This window comes from Kryptolebias marmoratus, linkage group LG5 (assembly GCF_001649575.2).
Source record: "Kryptolebias marmoratus isolate JLee-2015 linkage group LG5, ASM164957v2, whole genome shotgun sequence".
NCBI lineage: Eukaryota > Metazoa > Chordata > Actinopteri > Cyprinodontiformes > Rivulidae > Kryptolebias > Kryptolebias marmoratus.
Genome location: NC_051434.1, coordinates 19,608 through 40,441, shown reverse-complemented (window position 1 = coordinate 40,441; position 20,834 = coordinate 19,608). Strand labels below are relative to the sequence as shown.

At 38.8% G+C, this 20,834-nt stretch overlaps 1 protein-coding gene across 1 annotated transcript; it reads left to right on the top strand.

Annotated features, from left to right (window-relative positions):
- The first annotated feature begins 564 nt into the window (after nucleotides 1-564).
- Nucleotides 565-19,304, top strand: sdc2 (syndecan 2). The gene is made up of 5 exons (XM_017439924.3): nucleotides 565-788; nucleotides 13,786-13,900; nucleotides 14,825-14,997; nucleotides 17,380-17,509; nucleotides 18,742-19,304. Exons 1-5 carry the CDS (start codon nucleotides 729-731, stop codon nucleotides 18,903-18,905), a joined length of 642 nt encoding a protein of 213 aa, XP_017295413.1. The 5' UTR covers nucleotides 565-728; the 3' UTR covers nucleotides 18,906-19,304.
- The last annotated feature ends 1,530 nt before the right edge of the window (nucleotides 19,305-20,834 follow it).

Here is a 20,834-nt window from a genome sequence, read left to right as displayed (position 1 = left end):
TGGGTGACGGGAGCGCGCAGTCTTGGTCACGTGCAGCCGACCAGCTGATGACCAAGACTGCGTGCAGAAATCTTCAGCTTTAATCAGTTTGCTCCTCGTGCTGCTGTGCAGATATGTATTTTTAAATTATTATTATTGTTTTCTTTTTATGCAGTTTGAAACAGCTTTACATTTTTATGAAAGGTTTTATGTTAAATTCTTTTGGATTGAAGGAAAAGTTTTGTTCAAGCATGAAATAAATTATTGGACTAGAAATAAAGTTTTATTTATTTATTTTTTATTCTATACAATTTAGAGTAAATGTGGAACAACAGGAACCCAACAGATATCTGGGCTGAAATGTAACAAAACCTGAAACCATAAAGGCTCTGGATGTTTTTATTGTTTTAAAACATTTTCTCTTTTTGTGTTTTATTCCTTCTTATTTTATTCAGTTTTTCTTTTCTTTCATATAAAACATTTATTTGATCTATTGCATTTATCTGCATGTTTAAATAAAGATGAGAAAAAAACAGGAGCGCGCACAGCCGTGCCCGTCTTCCTCAGTGCGCGCTCATGAGGAGCGAGTGACGTGTCTCGCGCGTTGGTTTGTTTGAATTCATTTTGAATCTAATAGCAGTGAGGAGGAGCAGAAAAGAGGAGGAAGGAGGAGGAGGAAGAAGAAGAGCCGAGGCAGCCCGAACCCTCCGGGAGCTGCACAAACACCCGAACCGAACCGAGCAGCGATAATGAGGAGCGGCTGGGTTCTACTGAGCGTCGCGCTGAGCGGCTTATTCTGCGGGTCTACGGTGAGTCGTGGGGGTTCTGGTTCTGCTGCTCAGTTTCTCTTGTTCAGATTTACTGCGGAGACCTGTGTGCGTGTGCGTGCGTGCGTGCGTGTGTGTTGGGGGTGGTTCGGTTCGATTCCTCGCATCTCCCAGGTGTTCTGGTTGGGTTTGTTTCTTTGTTTCTGTGATGAAAAGCTCAGAGAGCTTCTTCGGCTCATGGTGGTTCTTGGTTCTTCCTCAGTTCTTTTGTTGGTTCTGTTTGTGGTTTGAGATGCTCAGCTGTTTTCTGCTCTTCATCTGTAGGCTGAGACTTGTTGCTCAGCACTTCTCCTCCTCCTCTGTGGGAAACAGGGAGCTGATACCCCCTGTTGTGTTAATGAGTCAGTGATTGTGAAGTCGCCTCCACAGAACATTTGTTGGTGTGTGTGTGAATACAGCTGAACCAACACGTGTCTGACTTGGTGCCACGTCAACTGCTCTGTTTTAATCCATAGGACCTCAAGAATCTGACTGATTATAGAGATAAAGAGGTAATTAATTATAGAAAGACTAAAATACATCAGTCTGTAACTGATTGATAATTTGAATGGTCCCTGAACACATCACATTCAATAGAGTTTCTACACCCCTCCTCTCTGTCCTTACAAAACTAGTAAGTATTTTTGGTTTATATATTAAAAGTTATGGTTGTTTATGGATTTTAGTAAAAAAAAAAAAAAAAGCAACTTTTAGGAAAATGCCCTGCGAAATCAGGCATTTTAGCCCGCAACAATCACAAAATATGCCCGCAAAATCCTGGAGGGATTGAAAGAGGTGAAGAAGAGAGTCCAGGCAGGATGGAGTGGATGGAGAAGTTTCAGGACTGATTTGTGACAAAAGGGTGGCAGCAAAGGTCAAAGGAAAGGTTTACAGACAGTGGTGAGAGCAGCCATGTTGTATGGTTTGGAGACAGTGGAACTGACAAAAAGACAGGAGACAGAACTGGAAGTGTCAGAGCTAAAGATGTTGAGGTTCTCCTTGGGAGGGACAAGGATGGACAGGATTAGGAATGAGGTCATCAGAGGTCCAGCACAGGTTGAAGGACTGGGACATAAAGTTAGAGATGGTTTGGACATGTGCAGAGGAGGGCCAGAAGGATGTTAGAGACAAAGAGGACATATGTGGATGCAGTTAGAGAGGACATGGAAGGAGTTGGAGTGAGGACAGAGGACACAGAAGACAGAGTTAGATGGAGGAGAAGAACCCGCTGTGTAGACCCCTGAGAAGGGAACAGCTGGAAGAAGAAGAAGAAGGTCTGATCCAGACTCTTTGCCTGGGTTCTTCTGTTACTTGCATGTATTCATGTTCAGAGTTTGTTTCTGGTTCTGCCCAGATTCTGCAATTTAAACAGAACCTCAGAGTTTTAGCTGTTCTGACTGGCTGCTTTGACCTTGAGGGTGTGGGTTCTCTAAAATCACCTTGGTTAATGTTTCAGTCAGAAAAACATCATAATACTTGTGGTTCTTCACACCTCCATGGACTGAGTTGGACTACAGACGGGTTCTGACTCAAAATGAGATGCTTTAACACATTACTGTAGCAAGGCCATCTGATTTTTATAATCCCACCAAACACAACATATTTTGATTCCATTAGATAGATCTTTTAAAGACAAATCCAACACAATTTAAATGTTTAAAACCAGTCCACTGGTTACCAATTTATTGTTAAAAAATGATTATTAAAATCTGTCTAAATGAATATAGTTCTTAAATAGGCAGCAATAGAAAGTACTGTGTTTAACCTCCTGGGACCTTTGTTCGCACACTGGGCTGAAGCTGAGGAATTGATCCGACTGGCTGTAAATTTTCAGTCTATTCCTTCACTGATAACACATGAGCAATGCAGTTGAAAATGCCAGCTCCTACTTACAGATTTTTTAATGTAGGTTTTAAAATGCTTTATTTCATTTGAGTTGAGAAATTAATAAATAAATTAAATTGATCATTGCCTGACCCAGTTATAGCACTTCTGTGCATTGTTTATTTAACAGAGTAAGAATGGGTTGTGACTGTACAGGTGGACTTGCTAATCAGGGCCATCAGAACCAGAACAGGACCCAGTTCAATCTCAGAAGAAACGGGAATGAGTTTCATGTTTCTTTGGATTCAGATTGGAAACTTTATTCTTCAGTTTGAAAGTTCCACAGAACCCTTGAGTTTCAGAGAGCCCCCTTCACTGACCCCTTCCTTCTGTCCTGATGATGAAGAGGCTTTTATTTTGGCAGGACCCTCTGCAGACCTGCACAGACTCTAAAACAGCTCAGACTTAGTTTCCTCTTTAACTCTGGCAGTTATTTCTTTGTGTCGGAGGGCTTTTTAAAATTCTGAGCAGATCTTTAACACTCATTTTCTTTCTTTTCTTTATCATTCCATTTAGCTTTGAAAATGGAAACTATTGGGGGAGAGGCAGGGTAATGCAGACGAGATAAAAAACAAACTTTTTTCCTATTTTCTTTTTCTTGTTTCTAGAGTAAAAACCCAAGTGTTTTTTTTTGTCTGAGTTTGAAACTAAACTTCAGAGTTCAGTGAACTGACTGCTGCTTGTTTGCTTACTGGTTCTGTTTGTGTTGTTGCTTTTTCATGCAAGAATCCTGTAGGTGTGCTAAGATCCATCAGATAAATTATCACAAATTTTACCGTGAGAAACGTGTCTGTGCCACCTAGAAGCACCAGAGAAACAATTTGTTTGTTAGGGTGGTTTTTATGATTCACGATAGAAGCAGTGGTGCTTGTTAAATTTGAGATAAATAGATACATTTTAGATAGACAAAAGTCCCAGGGAGGCAGCTTCCTCCTGTGTCCTGCGGCGCTCTTATCCCTAATTTTTGGTTGTGGGGCATGATGCACCACGGATGGAGAGACTTCATGGGTTTAAACTTCCATTTTCTCAATTGGTGCTTATTCACAATTATTTTTGCATCAATCCTTTTAAAACCACAGGGATCACCGGTGACACCATGGTATATGTGTATTTCAAATTACCCTAACTCCTCGCTACTTCGTGCAATTTTAATCATTCAAAATGCCCGTGAAAGCTGTGAAACGGGGCTTTCTAATGCTATTACATGCATTATGGTAATGACTGAATGCCTTGTGCCATGTGGGCCTAAAACAGTTTTAAGTATTTAATTACATAAGAATGGTGAATACTTGACATTTTGAAAGTTCTACTTCTCCTGGAAAAAAAAGGAAATTATTTACACATAGGGCATTTTTTGACAAAGACCAGGCCTTTTAATAAATGTCTATTATTATGGTGTTAAAAGGGTTAAGGTTTTGTCCAAAGCAATGAAGCAGTGGCTAATTAATATTTCTTACTGACCTAACAATTGTGTTGACACTTTTCCTCCTCTCCTCCTCTGTATGTTCTCACTTTGTGGTGCACTGCAGTTCATTAGGAAAATGTTTCAAGATATTTTTTCTGCAGGTTCCAGCTTTAAACAATATCGCTATTGGGACAATAAGGACTTGTTAGAAGTAAACCACATGTTTGTTCTCAGTGAGATAAATTTCTCTGTAGCTTTTAATTTCAACCCATAGATGGCTTCTCAGATCTGGTTTATTTATTGTCAAAAGTTTTAAGTAACTCCTTGTTTTAAAATCAAAATTAATTAGAGACTTTTTCTTTTTGGCCACAAACAGAAATATTGCCCCCAAAAAAGTAGAAAATTACATTTACTTGCATTACTGTAATTGAGTATGAAATATGCATACTTTGTACTTTTTATGTTTTATTTCCAATATTGTACTTTAGTTATATTTGAAATCCTATTTGTTACGGAGTGAAAAATGTGAATGTAAACATGTGAATTAAAATCAGAGGGAGAGAAATAGATGCAAACGATAACACCTGCAGAAACTGGGTCTGTTCCTGACCGTTCAGCCAGTACATAATCCAGCTAGTATACAAACTAGCTTGGTAGGCTGCTTTGTCCACCAGCATGGAGCAAAACTCAGCAGATCTGCAGTTGTTGGCACATCATTGGTAACCTGTGAGCACCTTAATGCCCATCACCGCAACTTCTGTTCAAGTCGAACTAAAGATAATGAAATATACTCCTGGCTGCCATGTTTAAAAGATAATCTTCCTCCAAGTTAAAAAAGAAGCTGCTTCATTTTGTTGTTAGCTGTGTCAGCTATTAGCTGTTAGTTGTCGGTTTTCAGCTGTATTAGCTGTTAGTTCTGTTAGCTGTTAGCTGTGTTTGTTGTGTCAGTGGCTAGCTGTGTTAGCGGTTAGCTGTGGTAGCTGTTAGCTGTGTTTGTTGTGTCAGTGGCTAGCTGTGTTAGCTGGTAGCTGTGGAAGCTGTGTCAGCTGTTAGCTCAGAGAGACTCAGAAGCCTGAAGCTTCTCATCTGTCTGCACAGCCTCACATAAGGGTGAGTTTAAACATACTGTATCATTGTTTTCATAGTTTAATAAGAGGCTTTGTGAAAATTAGTAATAAGTTATTTAACTCTGTAGTATGTGGTAGGTTAGTTATTAACTCAAAAGTTCCTGGAGAAACTAAGGGCCTGCATCACTTGGTGCATTTATACTAAATGAGGATGACTCCAAAAGTTAATCAGTTGTAGACAGGCATCATAAAGGGCTGTCCATCAAAGAAGTTTGACCTTCCTACGGTACACGGTTTTAGAGTTAAATTCTTCTTTTACATGTGACCTTGACCTTTGACCTCAAAATTAATGGGGCTGATCCCTATGATCCCCAACAGGCTGACGCTACACTTCTACACAAGCACAACTGAGAGCATCATCACAAACTGTTTCACAGTGTTGTCTGCCAGCTGCACAGCTTGACGAGAGTAGTGACAGCAGCCCAGTGCATCATTGGTCTGGAGCTGCCGTCCCTGGACAGTCTGTACACCAATTTTTATGCATCTCTTTTTCAATTGTAGTCAATTACTTCACTGAAATGCAGAGATGCCTAATGTAATTACATTGTAAATGGTACAATGACAATAAAAGTTCTTTTTTCTTCATCAGTTCAAAGTTCATGAATATTCAGAGTGAGTCGTGTGTTGGTTTTTTTTTTTTTACCTGTTGGAACATTAACCACAACTGTGAGCACCACAAACCAGTTCCTTTTAGACACTACTAGATCCAGATTCAGAACCTTCTCAGTGGTGACCCCCTTATCTTTGGAACAGCCTCCATTTACAAATACGTGCTGCTCAGACTGTTGGTCTTTTTAAATTTCTACTAAAAACTCAATTCTTCTCATTGGTGTTTAGTTCTAGTTGAGCAGAGCACCTTGGCTTTTGTTGTATCAGTTTAATTGAATTATTTTTTGTTAACTTTGGTTTTCTTATGTTTCAGTGTTTTAAAGCTAATTTTATTGTTGATTTATTGGTCTTTTACCATGTAAAGCATTTGCTCAACCATGGTTGTTTTTAAATGTACTGAAGATTTGCCTGATCCACATCCTAAGCTGATGTTTCCGTGTTTGTGTCTGGATTCTGACCACATGAAGCAGGTCCAGACTGCAGATGGTGAGTCATGCTTCAGGAACGAGTGAGTTAACACTCGTGTTTAGAATGTTTGGAGTCAAGTTTCAGCTGAGAGTTAGGGTTTGGAGTTCCTCCTGTAGCTCAAACTTAAACTCTGTCAAATGAACTTTTGTTGGCTTTGTGTCGATAAAACTATCTCACAATAATGCTGGAACTTGCGACAACTGAGTTGTTTGTCAAGAATATTCACAACAATTTCATACATCCTGTTCATCATGTGAGCTAACGGTCAGTCTGAGCAGGAGCTCAGCAGACAGAAGAATGGAATACGTCTCAGATTTTTCCTTTTGAGTTTTCAACCTGTCATGAAACACAGTGCATTAGAATGTTGGAAGGTTTTTTTGGATTGGGAATACTTCCTTTTGAGGTAGGTGATACACCTGACGTGCCCTCTGCTGTTATATTTAATGATTAATTATTAACAACAGAAAGGATAATAGTTACAGTAAAACAAAGGAATGATTTTAACTGCCAATGCAAGTAAAATCCTGCAAAAAAAGCATGCATCTCCTTTGATCGCTCCTTGTTTCAGTTCCCTAAAACTTGGCTCATTCTTTCCACTCTCATCTTTTAAAAAATCAATACAATCATTATTACAAGACCACTGTACATGCTTTTAACCAGCTGTTTTAAATTGTTTTAATGCTTGTCACAATGTCACATGCTTGTCAGGAGGTCAAGCGGTCATGGAGGTGGGACTCAAAACGGTTGAAAAGAATAAGCTCAGATAAATATCAGCTCAAGGTTTTTTTTTTTTTTTTTTTTTTTTTTTGTGCAAAGGAATAACCACACCAACAACAACCAAACAATGAAAGACATACTGCTTAAATAGAAGTGGAACTAAATTGGGAGAAACCATTACAAGAGATACACAACTGCAAAATGATAACCAAACAACAGTATTTACATGAAATGAACAGCTAATGAAACACTACAGTATTTACAAATCAAGAGAAACAGAACATATTTTAATTTAATCCCAATAAGTACTCAGATCTTTAACATAGAAACACCATAATGTGAAACCCAACCCCCTTTCCATTCCCTGATGGTACAGTCCCAGAACAGCTTGTGTTCTTCAAACTGTCAATCTATTGCAGCAGTTAACATGATCAGAGGCTTGAACGTGTTGGTGGAAGCTGGAGAGAGTTAATCTGAACTAATGCATGGTGTTAGCAGCCATCTGTCTTCAGCAGCAGCTGGAGAGTCTGCAGTCTGGTACAAACCTGTCACATGGATCCTCTCTGATTTTCAATGCAAATATTTGTGACACTCCTGTGCAAGCTAAGCTTCTTCTACCCTGCTAACCGGATAATATTGGAACCTTTCAGAATCGGTCTTCAGGGTGTTCAGTTCAAAAAGGGTTGTTCCTATGGGACCAAATCAGGACTTTGTCCTGTTTTCAGTTTTTATTTTGACTCATAGATCAGCTGAAGTCACAGCTTCATTTCTGATTTAACAGGTTTGTAGAGTTTCTATTAACCTGTTAATTCTGTTCTGTGCCATAATGAAGGTGCATAGGTGGGTGCATCATGATGGAGGTTTTATTGTTTATGATGGCAGATGTTTAACATTACTGTGTCTTTCAGTCTGTAATGTTCCTTCCCACCATCCAGTCAATTGCTTCATCTCTTTGTGTTATATTGTGTTCTTTTACCTACTAACTGGAGATATTTTAATGCACCAAGGACTTTTGGGTGTGATAGGGGAGTAGCAGCTGTTTTTCAGAAGTTTGGTCATAACAACTTTTAATTGACTTTTATTTAAGCTTTAAACTTCTGATGTTTGAATTGCATTGTTCTCGCCTGACTCTTTGTGCAGCTGTTTACAGACCTCCAAAGTACAATGATTTTATTACAGAATTTTTTGACTTTTCAACTAGAATTATAGCAAAATATGACTAAGTTTTAATTGTTGGAGATTTTATTATTTGTATGTTCTATCCTAACTGTCCGACCCAAACCAAAGTCTAAGCGTTGGATAATAGAAATCCATTGTTCTGCCAGATGAGTGTGTAAGAAGAATGAACAAAAGTGAAATAAAAGTAAGCTGAATACACGTGTCTTTTATCCTGTTAAGACGGTTTGTGCAGGTATCAGGACATTGTCAAACAGAAAAAGTACAGTTTTTCGGTCATTGTGAATAATCTCCATAATCCAAAAAAGGTTAAAAAAACAAACAGTTTGTTTCTACTTTTAGTACGTAGCTCCCATTCCAGAAGTGCAATTCTGCACTGGAGTAGGCAGAAAGTACCAAGATCCAATGTAAATACTGAATGAAGCGAGCATAGCAGATAATAGTTTTGCCGGCTCCAACTGCACAACAAATTTAAAACTGATACACACATGCTGACATGTTGCATCAATATTTAATTCTGTAAATACAAAAAAAAAACTGTGATGTCACGTCTTTTTCTGAGCATGTGGGTCACTTCATTGCCATATACTGTTCATGCTGGAGTCTGATGATGGTCGCGATTAAATTCATAATGTGTGTGAGTAAAAAATCAGATCTGAGCATAAGATTGGAATTGAACATTAAGACCTGCAGTTTGAACATAGCCTAATTACAAAGCCCTACTGGGCTTAGTTCCATCTTATTTGTGCACTTTTCTTTCTTTTTTTTGCCCATATTTAATAACTAGTGCCTGTGTTCTTTACCTGTTGCCTATGCCTTTTAGCCATTTCCTGTGTTTTTAACTACTGCTTGTGTTTTTATCCATTTATTTTATTTTTTTTCAACTTTGCTTTAAGTCAGTGTTAAACTCAGTATTATAATTGTAAAATAATTGTGGATTTTATGCTATATTGTTACTTGTTTTTTTCTATATTGTTACTTGTTTTGGGACATTGTTTTATGACCTGTGCTACTGTTCTGACCTCTTGGCCAGGTCACCCTTACAAAAAATATGTTGATTTCAACGTTTTTTATCATCTGGTTAAATGGGGGTAATGATTTAACTAAGAACTTGCACCACTTAGGAAAAAAATAAGTTAATTTTGAAGTTGATGGCATTTCTTAAAAGTTGTGCCAGGTCCATGTTTACAATTGTGAAGCATCCCCTCTTCTTTTATCAATAGTTTATATATTAATTACTCTTTTAATCTTTTAATCCCCAATAGGGAAATTCATTCTCTGCATGTTTGTCCCATTCTTGTCTGATGTTCAACAGTCCTGGCTCTTCTTTGCTGGATTTTCTGCTGAATGGGAACAGATGTTGTTCTAAAACCTGTATATACTTTTCTACATTGATGGAGCCTTTCCAGATGTGTAAGCTGATAGAGCTTTAAGCAGCATTTGTAGATTGCACAATGAACTGTGTTTACAGAACAGATTTATGAAAGTGTTCCTGAGCCCATACAGTGATGTTAATAGTAAAAAAAAACAGTTTTTAATGCAGTGGCCCCCGAGGGCCCAAAGATCACAGCCATCCACTACTGACTTTCAGGCTTGCCCTTTGCACACAGAGATATCTCCAGATTATTTAAATCTTTTGATGATGATATATTATTATATCTTGTAGAATACATTATATATACAGTATTCATGTTGATTATATTATAATATATTATTAGCAACTGTTTTCGGCGACTCAGCTGTTCCTTTTGCTTTTCAACCTCACAGCAGCATTTGGCACATCCAAAAAAAACAGAATAGAAGTCCAGTTGTTTTTATTTTTAACCCCTTTTTTTTGGATTTACCTTGTCCTGGATAAATGAGAATCTACACCAGCATTTGGCACAGATTCCCAGAGCATTCTGACCTCTTAGCTGGGCACTGTGGTTTTAAAGCCCCTCTACTGGAGTGGTTCAGGTGTTACCAATAATTAATCAATCAATAATCTTTGTTGTCATGCATAGCACAACAAAATTTTGTTTGGGGGGGGGGGGTTCCTGTGCATCTGTCTGACCTTCTTTTCTCTCCAGATCCCTTAGATTTATTGGTCATTGACTTTTCGTTGTCCTAAGGTCCAGGCTAGTTGACAAAAGTGATTGGTTCTTTGCATTTGTTGAGAGGTCCAGACTGTTCTACAGATGTGATCAGCCCTTTCCAGTTGTAGCTCGTGGCAATTTTTTAAGTGCTATATAAATAAACTTGAAACTTGAAATGCTCTCTCAGAGCTCTGTAAAGGCTCAAATAAATCTCTGGATTTTCAGTGGTGCTCCTTTAGGACTGTAGCATTTTCAGTAAAATACCAGTCAGTAGGCATCTTTACCTGTTTTAGAGATTTTCAGAAAAGATCCAATTGAACCACAGGGGGGACCAGTCGTGGCCTGCAGAGGTTGGAATCCATGTTGCTGGAGTTTGATTTTTGTGTGTTTTCAGCCTAGATAAAACCCATTAAAGATTGAAGATGCAGCTTCGCTGCAGTGAGGCTGCAGCTCTCAGACTATTTTTGTTGCAACATTTTAATTATTTATAGATGAAAAAAAATCATGTGATCTGTAAATCTGAGCAAGAGGCTGGACTGAACAAAGTCCCAAAAATATTCCTAACAGTAGGAAACTGTCCTGTAATGTCAGTTAACTTGTGTCATTCTGTTTAAAGTGTTTTGTCTGTAGCTGTGGAATGTCAGAGGTGATCTGCCACATAATCACAAAGTAACTGCAGACCCATGTTTTGTTGCTTTGAGTCCCTGTTTGGATGATGACCTCAGCTGCTTTGCATGTTTCAATCAAGAAAACACACCACACTTTGTTTCATCAAACACAGTGAACAGCCACTCTAAGCCTGTCAAATGTCCCCCACACACAGGTTCTGATGAATTCATGTTTGTATTCATTGTGCTGCTGAGGAAATGTTCAGAACTGAAGGTTCAGGTTAAACCAGTTGGGTTTACAACATTTTGGAGAGAAAGTCTAGTTGCATTTTTTTAAAAATCAGCTAATTGTAGGCTAATCATTCTTCATTTCAAAATAGATACTCAGAGAGTCTGCTCTGCAGCCCATCCTTTGAAACATTTGTTCACCTGTTCTCTGACCGAGGCAACCTCTGATCTTCGGCAAAGTTTCTGTGAGAGACTTAAGAGGAACTGTGATTGAGTTCAGCTTGCATATGTCTCCTACACAAACACACACACACACACACACACACACACACACACACACACACACAGATTAACACTCAGTGACCCAGTGACTTGTTAAGATTAGTCTGATGTAATGGGATCATAGATCAATGCCTTTCTCCTTATATCTTTTTAGTCTCTTTAAATTTTTCATCTGTGATTCTATCTAGATGTACACATCAATCAAAGCCTCTTCCTTTGGTTCCTGTTCTGGTTCCTTCTGGTTCCCTGCTTGCTGCCTCCATCACCTCCTCATGAGTGATTTCATTACATTTCTCCCGCCCCACCAACAAATCCTCTTAAGCAAAAGCTTCAGGTGGGAATGCAGCTCCTCTCAGCTTGAACCAGATTGACTCACAGAGAAGTATGTGGTTTCTCCTTTTCCTCTGAGATGACGAAAATCTGTTTGATAAAGGGTGTGGTCCTCCAATTCTGGCTTCTGATTAACCCATGATTTGTGTCTAAAGCTGCTGATTATCTGTGGTGGTTCAGTTGTAAAATTATATCTTAATGAATTAATCTGAGTAAAATAAAACTTTCATTCTGAGCTCCCTTAGCCCTTCAGAGTAATTAAGGTTCAAGTTTCATCAGTCCTCTTTATATCAACCTAACAGGTTCTGATTCTGTACAGCGGAAAGAAGCTGAATGCTGTTTGCTCCTTCAGGTCTTTTTTTTCCTCTTCAGGTCTTGCTCTTAGTTTGATTTGTGTTCCTGTAGGAAGTCCTTCTCCCTGCAGCCTACGATTCAAACTTTATCAATTACTTCCTTGTTACGGTCCCTGGGAGGCTGATAAATATCTTTGGCTTAAAACACACTCGTAAGACTTCCTGTTGGGTAGAAACAACCCCCTACGAAACATCCTGAGGAAATATTTGAACCACTGCAGGATAGAAAGGGTGAGCAGTTTTCTTCTATCGGTGATGAAGGTTCTGCATATCCTCAGTTTCCATGATGTAACGAGAAGCTGAAGCAGAAGTTTGTGGTATCAGGTCAGGTGAAGCAAAGAGGGTATCCAGGTGTGTGAGACGGGCATGTGAGTCGGCATGAGCTGCTGTAATGGAAGGTCAGTTTGACTTTAAAGGGGCTTATTATGCAAAATTAATTTTTTGCATGTTTTTGTACTTCCATTTGGGTATCTTCTGCTTCTAGAAACAGTCCATGCGCAAAACAAAAAATAAAAAAAAAAACAAAACAGCCAGCCGTTTTGAAAGATCAGTGTCTTTTTTGCAGTTATGAGGGCATGGCTCTAGTTTATCATGGTGAAGAAGGAGCTGAGCTAAATGGTAAATTATGGAATAACTGGTCCATCTATGTTCCAACTCCCACATCTGGTCATGAGGTTTGACTGAAAGAACCAGATCCTGGATCCAAGCAGCTGAAATAAGCTTCATCTCTTGGGTGGCCAGGTTCAGCCTTCAAAATATGGTGGGGAGCTCCATCATACAGGCAGAATTTGGAATAGAGCCGCTGCTCCTCCACATAGAAAGGAGTCAGTGCAGGTGGTTCAGATATATGATTAGGATGCCTCTTAGGCACCTCCCTTATGGAGGTTTTCTGGGCACTTGGAGGAGATAAATAGATGGATAAATCCGTGTATGGTTCGTTCTTTGTTTTTCAGGTACCAGTAGGTGGTGGTAATGTACTGATTTAATGACTTCCTTGGAATATTAAAGAAATCTTGTTGACGGTAAGATCATCAGCTCTCAATGAAATGCGTCGATTCCCTCTAAATAAAACAAATGGATCCATTTTTAAACTGGTGGATTCTGAAGTGCTAACTGGAAAAGTTCTTCTTGTGGATTTTAATGGCGGTTGGCAAGAAACTGAAGGTGTACATTACTGCCACCTTCTGGTAACTGAAAAAGTTTTGTGCCGGGAGTTCAGGTCTTCATTTCCGTTTCCGCCATAAGGTCCCGTTGAATTAACAACAAAATAAAAGTTTGTCTTTGGTTTAACCATTGCAGTTAAAAAACACAAAATGTACCCTTTTTATTTTTGCAATTGCCTTTTTTCTAATTTTGTTTTAAAAATGAAAAAAACAAAATAAAACACATTCTTGAGACACAGCAGTAATTTTGTTGCTTTAATATTAAAATGGTTTGAGTATTACTGAGATTTGTCAGTTTTTTTATTTTTTAAACCCTCCTAAACCAAACAGCTTCTTCTATAGATTCAAACTGAGGATTGACTCTTTCATTAGCATTACAATTTCAGGAACTTTTTTTTTTCACACTGATCTGACCCTTAAAGTGAGTACTTTACTTCATAATAATTAAAATGTGATCAGGAGTTGAAGTGTCATTCTCAAAGCTAACAGGAGGTGGATCATTTGCCTTTTTTTAGCAGAAACTAGATCTTGTTTGAATGATGATACTGATTCAGTTTTTTCTGTTTGGTTTGCAGATAGCACAGGCAGACAGGACTTCCTCTCAAGTGAATGACCTGTACCTGGATGAGGCAGGATCAGGAGGCTACTACCCCGAAGATGATGATGACTTTAACTCAGGCTCTGGCTCAGGTAAACACACCTTCAAATGGCACAGAACCTTCTTTATTGCCTGCTACTAAAGGCAAAAACAGAGTAATTTTTTTGCTCATATGTGTTCATGTTTGTTTCTCTGTACTGTTAATAAAATATCTCAGGAACCACTGAACAAACTTTAAAGAAATTTTGAAAATGTAATAAATGGATGTACATCTAAATTTGACTAACTTTTGGAGTCAACCCAATTGAAGATGGTCACCGCAGTGATTTAACCTTACCCTACACAAAACTGGCTATAATTCAGCCAGTTTTACAGATAGTGAGCTAAAATTTGGTGTGGTAGTAGCTTACAGTCATTCACAAAATATACCTCAAGTACTAACAGATCATCCAATATTCATATGCAAGATATCAGTATTGGTTGAGACTGACTATTATTTTCAAGATTCAACCAAAATAGCTATCAGTTTATCAGTTGTCAACATAAGATTTTTGTCTAAAACACTGGCATGAAAGGCAGCAAGCAATATGCATTCCTACAGGGAAAGCTAGGCCTTCATGTTATGTTGTCTGATTTTTCCTGCTCTCCCTTCTGTTAGAGAGTGGATCATTGAACAGACAGGTTTGTCCATTTTACTGCTCTGCTTTTTGTGCCTCCAGCACCTTCACAGCTCATGTTTAGTGGTCAGGAGAAGCTCCTTTCTCTGAGAGGTGTTGATAGGAGCAGCAGGAAAAGGTCAGAAAAGACAAAGTTGTGATTAATATTACTTTAAAAATCTGAACTCTACATGAGAAAAAAATGTAGAAAAGCTATACAAGTCTAATAAACCATCAGAAACTCGTAACAAATAGAATGGGAAATACTGATCAGATTAAATCCTGATCATGTCTGCACACAGATGATTACATGCTGTTTTCTCTGGAAAAGCTAATTTCCTGACTTGTCTGTTCTCCCAGGTGGGGGTGAGGAGATGGTGGAGGAAACAGTGACTGTCAGTAAGCTTTATATCGAGTCTACAGCAGCTCAGCCCACCCAGGACTCCACCAAAGACTCCACTCAGAGGATGGACACAGCCACAGTGGGAGGAAATGCCAGAGACAACATACCCATGAAACCTTTCAGAACCGAGGTAAGACACCAGCAAAGGATAGATATTTTTACATTAAAAACTTTCGACATACCTGATTGATTTATTGGTTTAAGTTGTAGTTTTCACCTTTGAGTTCAGCTGAGCAGCTTCTCTAACTTTGGATGTAGACAAACTAACCTGCTGTCTGCTGTACTTTTAGATTAAAAACTTGTGTCCAAACTCCTCCAATACATTTCTGAATAAAGTAGCACCTTTAATTCTGCGGGAAGCCAACATTCTGTTAATGAGATGCTGCTGATCATTTTATATTATACTGATCAGCTTCAAAGTCCACTGTTTTTACAAGATAGTTTCTGTGGGTACTGATGCTGTAATTATGCTTTTGAAACCCCCATGAAGCTAAAAAGGACACTCATTCAGCTCTAGACTGCTTCTGATTGTTTGAACAAGCAGAGGTCCTGTCTTCTTACAGTGTGATTTGTAGGTGAAACAGGTTCGAAGTGTTGAAGGTTCCGTGGTGGCAGCATAACCCAATCAGTGAGCCAGTCTTCATGTGACTGATTCCCTGCTGGAGCTGTGGGGATTAAGATCAGTTTAGTTATTTTGTCTCTGAGTTCCAGCTCTGTGTCAGACGTTTCAATTCTGTCAGTTGTTTCAGCTCCATGTCAGCTTTGTTTCATATGTTACCGCTTTGTTTCAGATGATGCAGAATGACATCACTCTAAAACATTATCCCACACGTTTTCCTCCTTCTGTTACTCCACATGTGGACACAACAACTGTTTGGGATTAGGTCTAATGGTCTCATCCTCTCAGTCAATGCCAATTTGGTCTGGTTCCATTTGGCTTCACTTTTGCCTAATTGACTCAATTTTATTTTGCTTCTTTTCACTTGGCTCATGTGTTGTTGAAAGGAAATGCTTGGAATTGTTGGCTCAGATATATCTGAGACTTTGTTACTTTTTCTTGACTTACAGAGATCAGATGATGTATTGAACTTGTTTTCAGTGTTTGTTGAAAGCTGTGATGTCATGACCCCAGCAGAGATTCACCAACTCAAACTTCCTTTAAAACATCAGTGAACAGTTGTGTTCCAGTTATAAACATCAAATCTGAATCAAAACTTTATCAAAGGTGAACTGAAATCAAATCTCAAAAAATTGACATTTCAGAAACGCTATTTAGTCAGACACATCCACACGGAGTTCCTGGGTTCATGACGTGCGCTGTGCCCTGGCAGGCCAAGAATGTCGCTACTGTTCAATTGTTTACTTGTGGAAATGGAAAAAGAAGCCTTTTTTGAATACGAAGAAATGCCGGCAGACTTCGTGGGAGTAATGAATATACAATCATACCAGTATGAACCAGAACCGATGGCTGGATCTCCAGAATCAGATGAAATCTCTTCAGATTTGGATTCTGATGATCACCAGGACCATCATAGCCGACAAAACAATGTGCATAATGACTGAGTTGGAAACGTGGAACGGTGAGAACAGATTACCCCCAGATCATTGTCATGACATCAGCACACAACACTGCAAATCAACAAAGACTGCAAGAGAGAGCTAACGTTGCTAACTCGAAGCTAACCCGATGTTAAATCAATGCTAATCGGATGCTAACTCATAAAAATGTGAGTGCACATGAGTGTAGCACTTACAGTATAAACTCTCACACCAGAATAAAACTAATCAACAGCAGGTTCAGACTATTACATTTGTTTAATCACACATGAATTGTTTATATTTTTTACTCAATAACAAACTGCTCTGAATCACAAACTGATCTCAGGCTGACAAAAGGTCCTGTCTTTTCGGTGTGAAGCCAGTCCACCGCAGTAACAAGGGTCGGAGCGGCGCTTCCCTTTGAAGTGGTCCAAACCCAAGATATGATAGTAAGTCCCACATTGGAGCTTATGGATCCAAATCTGAAGGTTTATATCTTTCAGGAAGCCACAAAATGAAACTCTAGTGGTATTTTTGGCCAGTTTGAACAATTAATTCCAACCCACTGAACTATATTGTACGGGTATTCATCCACTCACTGATGAATGGCTGAATGCTGTGAACCTCAGCGGCTCTGTGGACTTCACACATCAAGGGTGGTCACAGAAAAAGCTGAGAACACCTGAGTGGTTTCTTCAGTGTTTGGTATAAAAAAAACTAATTTTTTTTTAAATTTTTTTTTGAAAATTTTCCAACTAACATATTTTAGGATTTTCTTTCTTTCTTTCAACTGATATTGGCTCCAAAAACACTTTTCAGTTCAGCTTAAACACAATAATTTTTACACAAATCTTATAAAATTAGGATATATGAAAAAAAAAAGATTTGTCAGAGCCAGCAGATGGCTTTCCTTCTGGCAGAACTATTCTGGTTCCAATCTATTAACCAACACAATCTTATCTCCCCACTCCAGGCTCCAGTTTCAGTTACAGAGGACCTGCAGAGGAATCGGATGACCAGAACGACCAGTGTTCCTGGTTCTCCTCAAGAGCCTGTTGAGGTCCGAACTGAAAACCTGTTCCAGAGGACAGAGGTGTTGGCAGGTTTGTGTTCAGCTGAGCATCATCAGATGACCTCAAATCGGTTTTCTCTGGGTGAATTAGATGAGGGGTTCTGCAGATGTTGGCTTTCTGTGTTGCTTCAAAGTGTTTAATTCATCCGTAATGGCAGCATATTTCATTAAACAATTAATATTTTTTTCCAGATCTTTAGAAAGTTTAAACTCTTGGACTCCACAGCATCACTGATTGTTCATAAAATATATGCTGGAGGACAGAAAGAGGAAGCCATGTGACTCAGAATCTGATGTCTTTTCTTCTTTCCTCTGATTCTGAATGTTCTCCCTGTTTTTATTTTTACCTGCTGTTGACAGTCTGCAGAAATTAATTAGGACTGACTGTTTTCCCCTGCAGATATTGGTCTGACTAAAAGTTTAGAATCAGGCCTCGGAAAACACTTCCTCATTTAACCGTCTTTTGAATTAGAACAGTTTTTTTTCCAATCTCTGTTTGTCTCCCAGTAAATAAAGATGCATATCCATGATCTTGTTGTCATGCATTCTGTCTGCATGACGTTACTGTTTGTCAGAGCTGCAGCTGCTCATTTTTGCTTGGGAGACGTCAACATGTAAAGAGAGGATAAACAGCAGCAAATCAGAGATACTAAAACAGATTCAGGAATTGGACAGAAGGTTGCAGAGGCAGAAGGGAAAATGATTTTACTTAGGTTTGTCTGATAACAGCGGGTCCTGCAGAGAAGAGTTACCTGTCAATCACCTGCATCACTTTGTACACAACTGCTGAAAATATGAACTCTTAGTGGCAGAAAGTCTTTTGAGTGACAAGAGACAAGATTTAGTTTCTTTGAACTCCACAACTGCTGGTCTTTAAATATGGAGGAGTCATGTGAAAGAGATGAGTGGACAGATTTCAGACTGATGAATCATGACTGGGTCATTATTGATCCTAGATAAATTTGTGATGGATTCCTGATTGATCCTGATGAATCCCTGATAAATCACTGATAATTTCCTGATGCATCACTGATAGATCTTGATGGTTTCTGATGTCTCTGTGATAGATGACTGATTGACCCTGATGAAATCCTTCTAGCTCCCTGCCACATCCTTGATAAATTCCTGATGGATCTCTGTCATTGACAGTCTGAGACAAACCAAAGGAATTTAATTAGACTGCTGATGTTTAAATGTGATTTCATTATTTTAGAAATTAACTCACTGACATGCATTGGAACTGACATTGAGCATTTCTCTCAGCTGTTATTGCAGGTGGTGTGATTGGCTTCCTGTTTGCAATCTTCCTCATCCTCCTGCTGGTCTACCGCATGAGGAAGAAAGATGAAGGCAGCTATGACCTGGGAGAGAGGAAACCCTCTGGAGCAGCCTATCAGAAAGCTCCAACCAAGGAGTTTTATGCATAAAGTCTCACTATACCCTAACCTGATCGATTGATGGTGAGCAGCTGTTGGACTGATGGTCTGTGACCCAAACAACAATAACAGCAACAACATAATTCCAACCCTTTCTTTCTTTCTTTCTTAGTGGTCTGAAACAGTTTGGAATTGCTGCTTTCAGTCAATGACCACATTAAGGTCACCAGCGTTTTACCTGAAAATTTAAATGGTAATAAAGTATCAAATTGACTGTCACTGTTATTATTTGTCTTAGCACATGTAAAGATGTGTCACATTAATGTCTCCATGTTAACATTTAATGGATCCCCCCGAGTGTTTGATTATTTTCCTCAGATTTGTCTTTTTCATCAACAGTGTGTTCAGTTTTACAGGAATTTGTCTTTCAAAAATATCAAGACTTAAAAAGAAAAAAAAAAAAAAAAAAAAAATATATATATATATATATATATATATATATATATATATATATATATATATATATATATATATATGTGTGTGTGTATGTTTGATGTCTTGCTGAACTGTTTTGGTTTTCATTCTACTTCATCATAACTGTCCTGCAGCTTCTTGTGAGTGTTGAGTGATTCCTGAAGGGTAAACATCACATCTCACATTTTTTCAGTCACCTTATTGTAGAACTAAAAACCCAAAGAGTCTCAGTATTTCTGCCCTGTCACTTTTTTATCCTGTAGCATCCAGACCTTTGAGTCTCAATCTTTGGATTTGGACCTTAGAGTCCAGCTGTTAGTTGTATGTAAAGATTTATGAAAATATATAAATGCATATTCACTGAAACCTTCAAAGTGCCTTTGTGTGGGCATGATCCTGCTCTCTGGAGGGGAGGGGAAGGATGTCATGTATGACTGTAATGTTTTTTTAGTCTGATGAAGCTGACAGTATTCTACCTGTAATTTGAAACCACACTACTGAATAAACATTGTGGCCTAAAATGGATTAATTGTCTTTCAAATGGCTGATTCTTCTGATGGATTGGTCTAAAGCCAGTCACATAATACTGGTTGTTCAAACAAAGCAGCTTAAACCCGGTTGTTCTGAGGGATTGCCTGAACCCTGTGACATGGTACCAACATAATTCTGAGTCATTCCACACATTTTATCCATTGTACTGTGAATTATTTTTTTTGTAAATTTCAGATACGCGTCTTAAATAATTACTAAGGGAAAAGTTGTGACATCAGATCAGTGGGTGTCTCTGATTGGTTCTTATCACATACCTGTGTTGCTGTGCAGCAGGAGAACCATCAGCTGAGACTGAATAAATCTGGAGGTCTTATCTGTCTTTTCTGTCTACTGCTTTCACAACATTTCAGAAAAACAAGAAGAGCTGTATATTTTTCCTTGGGAGTCACTAAAATACGATTTGGATTTATCCCCGACTCCCCCAAAAACAAACAAACAAAAAAATGAGTTGGTGTTATCAGAGAAAGGTTTTTTTTTTCATCTGAAGCATTCTCTTGTTGAGCATGTTCTAATGTGTCATATCCAGAATCTGAACATCTGATGTTCAGAGCTAAAAGTAGAGGAAACTCCTCACACATCTTGTATAGTGATGTCATCACCTCCTGTCTAATAGCTCATTGGATGCCTTAACGGGCCCAGTCCCAGTACTCGCACTCGCACCCTCGTTCCACCCTCGTGTCCTTCAAATGCGCGTTCATGCTGAAGAGTTTGAGTGCGTAGTGTGTCCCAATTGTCCGGAGTGCCCCGTCCCCTTTGTGTACTACATCCGGCCTTTGGCTAAGCCCGCATCCAGGCGGACTTCCCACAATTCATCGCTGCATGTGACGTTTTGATTTAATTTTTTTTAATTATCTTTATTAACAATGAAAGGGTTTTGAATTAAATGGCAGAAATATGGCAGTGGTGACAGAGCAGGCTGCATCTGTCACAAGAAAAGCAGTTTTCAAATGTAAA

Bases quoted from the DNA above. Each gene is read 5' to 3' on its own strand.
- sdc2 (XM_017439924.3), top strand. From the start codon at position 729: ATGAGGAGCGGCTGGGTTCTACTGAGCGTCGCGCTGAGCGGCTTATTC. The intron at 789-13,785 runs GTGAGTCGTGGG...TTTGGTTTGCAG, and splicing joins GCTTATTCTGCGGGTCTACG to ATAGCACAGGCAGACAGGAC. The intron at 17,510-18,741 runs GTTTGTGTTCAG...CATTTCTCTCAG, and splicing joins GAGGACAGAGGTGTTGGCAG to CTGTTATTGCAGGTGGTGTG.